Here is a 4,308-nt window from a genome sequence, read left to right as displayed (position 1 = left end):
TCGCTGAGAGTGGTAAGGATTTTTTTTGGGGGGGGAGCGTGGGCAGGGACAGAGTCTTGTCTTACTCTGTTTCCCAGGCTGGACGGCAGAGGCACAATCTTGGCTCTCTGCAGCCTCTACCTTCTGAGTTCAAGCGATTCTCCTGCCTCAGTCTCCTGAGTAGCTGGGATTACAGGCACACGCCACCACCACTTGGGACCGGCTAATTTTTGTTTTGTTTTGTTTTTGTAGAGACGAGGTTTCACCCTGTTGGTCAGGCTGGTCTCCAACTCCTGACCTCGTGATCCGCCCGCCTCAGCCTTCCAAACTGCTAGGATTACAGGCGTGAGCCACCACACCCAGCCTTTTTTTCTTTTTTTTTAAATAGAAACGGGGTGTTGCAATGTTGCTCAGGCTGGTCTCAAACTCCTGGCCTCACATGACCCTCCCACCTTGGCCTCCAAAAGTAATGAGATTACAGTTACCTCAATTCTTTGATGAGCTAAGAAACCCTCACCAAAATTTCAATACTTTAATAATATATTTTAATGTTTCTTAAGCAATATATTCTGCATGAAGTATTTCATACTCATGAACGTGTTTCTAAAAATCTACAAAAACTGTCATAACTATCATACAACAATAACAATTATTTTCTGGTCAAATAATGTTCTTGAAAATTTCATGGTAATCCTATCATAAATCTTAACTAATTATTTTACAATTAAACCTATTACAATCAAATACAAGTCATCAATCCCACTAAAACTTTCTTCTTTCCTTTTTGAGACAGGGTCTCACTGTGTCACCCAGGAGGGAGTGCAGCGGTCTTATCATGGCTCACTGCACCTCGACCTCCCGGGCTCAAGCCAGACCTCTTACCACCTTAGTCTCCTAAGTAGCTGAGACTACAGGTGCATGCCACTAGGCCAAGTCAATTTTGTTTCTTTTTGTAGAAACAGGGTCTCACTATGTTGCCCAGGCTGGTCTCAAACTTTTGGGCTTAAGGGATCTTCCTGCCTCTGCCTCCCAAAGTATTGGAATTACAGGGATTATCAGCCACTGCACCTGGCCCCTACTAACATTAAAATTTTTTTTTTTTTTTTTTTTGAGACGGAGTTTCACTCCTGTTGCCCAGGCTGGAGTGCAATGGCGTGATCTTGGCTCACTGCAACCTCCGCCTCCCGGGTTCAAGCGGTTCTCCTGCCTCAGCCTCCCAAGTAGCTGGGATTACAGGCGCCTGCCACCATATCTGGCTAATTTTGTATTTTTAGTATAGATGGGATTTCTCCGTGTTGGTCAGGCTGGTCTTGAACTCCCGACCTCGGGTGATCAGCCCAACTCAGCCTCCCAAAGTGCTGGGATTACAGGCGTGAGCCACCGCGCCCGGCCCACACTTTCATACTACAGAAGCTTTCATCCCAAATTCAGACAAAAGGTGTTACATTTGCTAAAGAGAAATAATCTCTTATTAATCTAAAATTAATACCAAAACAACTATATACCAGCTCAACAGGACAACATTATTATTTGGGAATAATTTGGACGACCTTTACTTTGGATATGCAAATTTACAGATATAAGATTAAGGATTTTGAGAATATTTCTTTGTGCAGATCTTACATAAGAACTAAGCCCAGCAGAGTACACTTGCTAAGAATAACTCAAAAAGGTAGGTTATCATCTCCTAATATAATCCTAGCACAGCAGTAACAAAAACACTTATCTGACCTTTCACGTTAGAAAAGAATGTTTCACAATAAATAGTACTGACAAGTATTACACTTTCATAGCCACCCTGTAAACTAGTAGGCAAGAAAGACATCACTAATCCCCATTCAAAAGATAAGGAACCCAGTGATTCCTGTGCATTCTGGGATGGCAGATACACCACATCTGCCAAATTATGAAATACCGTCCTAACTCTTACAGTAATGCGTCTCCTCCAAACTTTAGATATGAAGAGTTGAACATACTTCATATTGCTTTAGCTCGACAAAATCCTGATCCGATCACAAATCAAGCTACCAACAACAGATCTGTCCAGCTACTATGATAGATTGTTGAAAGGGCAATAAATTCAAGATTAAAATTTCAAAAGACATAAGCCAGGATCACGGTCATACGGTCTGAACTGCACAGTCTGGCGTTCTGAACAGAACAGTTGTAACAAGATACGGGTGAGTCTTTAAATTTGTATGTGGGTATTTGGTTTGAAAGAGACTTGCAAAAACTAAAAAAAAAAAAAAAAGTATGTGGGGAAAGCTCTGAGCTTAGGACACTGCTACCAACACCTTGGTCTATTATAGTTTTAAACACAGGACTGGCTCAAGGTAGCCATAAGAAAACCAACACACTAGGTGTTGACACCATCAGAGGATTTGGAATACCAGCAAACTCTATTTTCAGCAACTACCACATCCTTAACTAGAACGTTCCCATTTGTGGAGGAGGGAGCTAGAAGGAGGAAATTTTCACTTTTCCTTTGACTTATGTTCTGCCAAATGCTAACTTCATTTGGAAAAAAATGAAATTCAACCTTCTAGAGACTTATATCTAAGATATCTCTGTGATAAAAGGTTGGACAAAGTTTAGGAAACTTTTCTATGAGTCTAAATGAGAAAATCTAGTAACAAATGGCCTTAAGTAGGGTGACCACAAGGTAAGTTTGTTGCCCAGGACAATCCCAGTTTATGCCTGCTGTTCTAGCTTATGCATTAGTATGTCTTTTCAAGATGTACTCATTTGGATGTTAAATTACGGTGACTTTAATTATTACTTGCTACAATTTTAATAAATTTAAATGAACATCTGAAATTGTTCTCAGGGCCATGATTAGCATTAACATTTAGTCAGAGCACAACCCATGAAGTTCTGCTGGCAACCCAATTCATCAATTTGGATATATCAATACCTAAATATATCAAGCTGACCGGGCGCAGTGGTTCATGCCTGTAATCCCTGCACTTTGGGGAGGCCAAAATGGGAGGATCGCTGGAACCCAGGAGTTACTGGACAACACAGTGGGATCCCGTCTCTACCAAAAAAATATTTTTTTAATTAGCCGGTCATGGTAGTACCAGCTACTTGGTGGGAGGATCACATGAGCTCAGGAGTCCAAGATCAGCCTGGGCAATCCGCTGGGACCAGGCCTCTACCAAAAAAATTTTTTTTTACCAGCCATGGTGGCTCACGTCTGTAATCCCAAAACTTTGGGAGGCTGAGGCACATGAATCTTGAGCTAGGGAGTTCAAGACCAGTCTGGGCAACATGGCAAAATCCTGTCTCTACAAAAACTAGCCACAAGTGGTGGTATACTTCTGTAGTCCCAGCTACTAGGGATGCTGAGGTGCCCAGGGGGTCGAAGCTGCAGTGAGTCATAACTGTGACACTGCATCCCAGCCTGAGGAATACAGTGAGATCTTGTCTCTGGTTTGGCGCGGGGGGGGGGAGAAAAAAAAAGTTATTTTAAATTACCCAGGTACTGTGGTGCACAGCTGTGGGCCCAGCTACGTGGGAGACTGAGATGGGATGAGCGTTTGGGCCTGGGAGGTTGAGGATGCAGTGAATCGTTACTGCACCAATGCAATCCAAGCCTGGCCAACAGAACAAGACCTTGTCTCAAAAGAGTATATGTATCTCTCTCAAAATGTTAACCAACCATTTCAAAAGTAGTAGTGAAAATAGCCCTTTTTCTTGCTGCTCTTTGCTACTCCTTAATGGATTCCATTTGACAGCTATCTAGCCAACTACCTGGAACAACATTTGTGAATCACATGCCAACCTTTGTCCCTCCTAAAAGTTGTATGACTGTATCTGGCCGAGTGCAGTGGCTCATGCCTGTGATCCCAGCACTTTGGGAGGCTGAGGCGGGAGGACTACCTAAGGTCAGGATTTGAAGACCAGCCTGGCCAACGTGGTGAAACTCCGTCTCTACTAAAAATACAAAATTAGCCGGGCATGAAGGCCCAAGTCTGTAGTCTCAGCTACTCGGCAGGACGAGGCAGGAGAATCACTTGGGCCCAGGAGGTGGAGGCTGCAGTGAGCCAAGATCGCACCACTGCACTCCAGCCTGGATGACAACCAAAATCCATCTCAAAAAAAAAAAAAAGTTGTATGACTACATCACTAACCTAGCAACTTAACAGCATTCAGTAAGACAAAGGTAGCCTGAGGTGGTGGCTCACGTCTATAATCCCAGCACTTTGGGAGGCCAAGTTTGACAGACTGCTTGAGTCCAGGAGTTCCAAGAACAGCCTGGGCAACGGCGGCGAAACCCTAGACTTAAAAAAAAAAAAAAAAAAAAAAAAAAAAGGCGCGGTGGCTCAC

At 43.2% G+C, this 4,308-nt stretch overlaps 2 protein-coding genes across 3 annotated transcripts in view; one reads left to right on the top strand and one right to left on the bottom strand.

Annotated features, from left to right (window-relative positions):
* The window catches only part of YWHAE (tyrosine 3-monooxygenase/tryptophan 5-monooxygenase activation protein, epsilon), a 99,784-nt gene that overhangs the window by 73,684 nt on the left and 21,792 nt on the right, over window positions 1–4,308 (bottom strand). The window lies entirely within an intron of this gene.
* LOC105553543 (protein GVQW1-like) lies at window positions 1,124–1,459 on the top strand (the record flags this gene model as incomplete). The annotated part of the gene is given in 1 exon segment (XM_011999646.1): window positions 1,124–1,459. A coding segment is annotated over 1 exon segment (336 nt), but the record flags the coding sequence as incomplete, so codon positions are not given.

This window comes from Mandrillus leucophaeus, unplaced genomic scaffold, assembly GCF_000951045.1.
Source record: "Mandrillus leucophaeus isolate KB7577 unplaced genomic scaffold, Mleu.le_1.0 Scaffold6, whole genome shotgun sequence".
In the NCBI taxonomy this organism is placed as follows: Eukaryota; Metazoa; Chordata; class Mammalia; order Primates; family Cercopithecidae; genus Mandrillus; species Mandrillus leucophaeus.
This window is presented reverse-complemented; position numbering and strand designations above follow the sequence as displayed.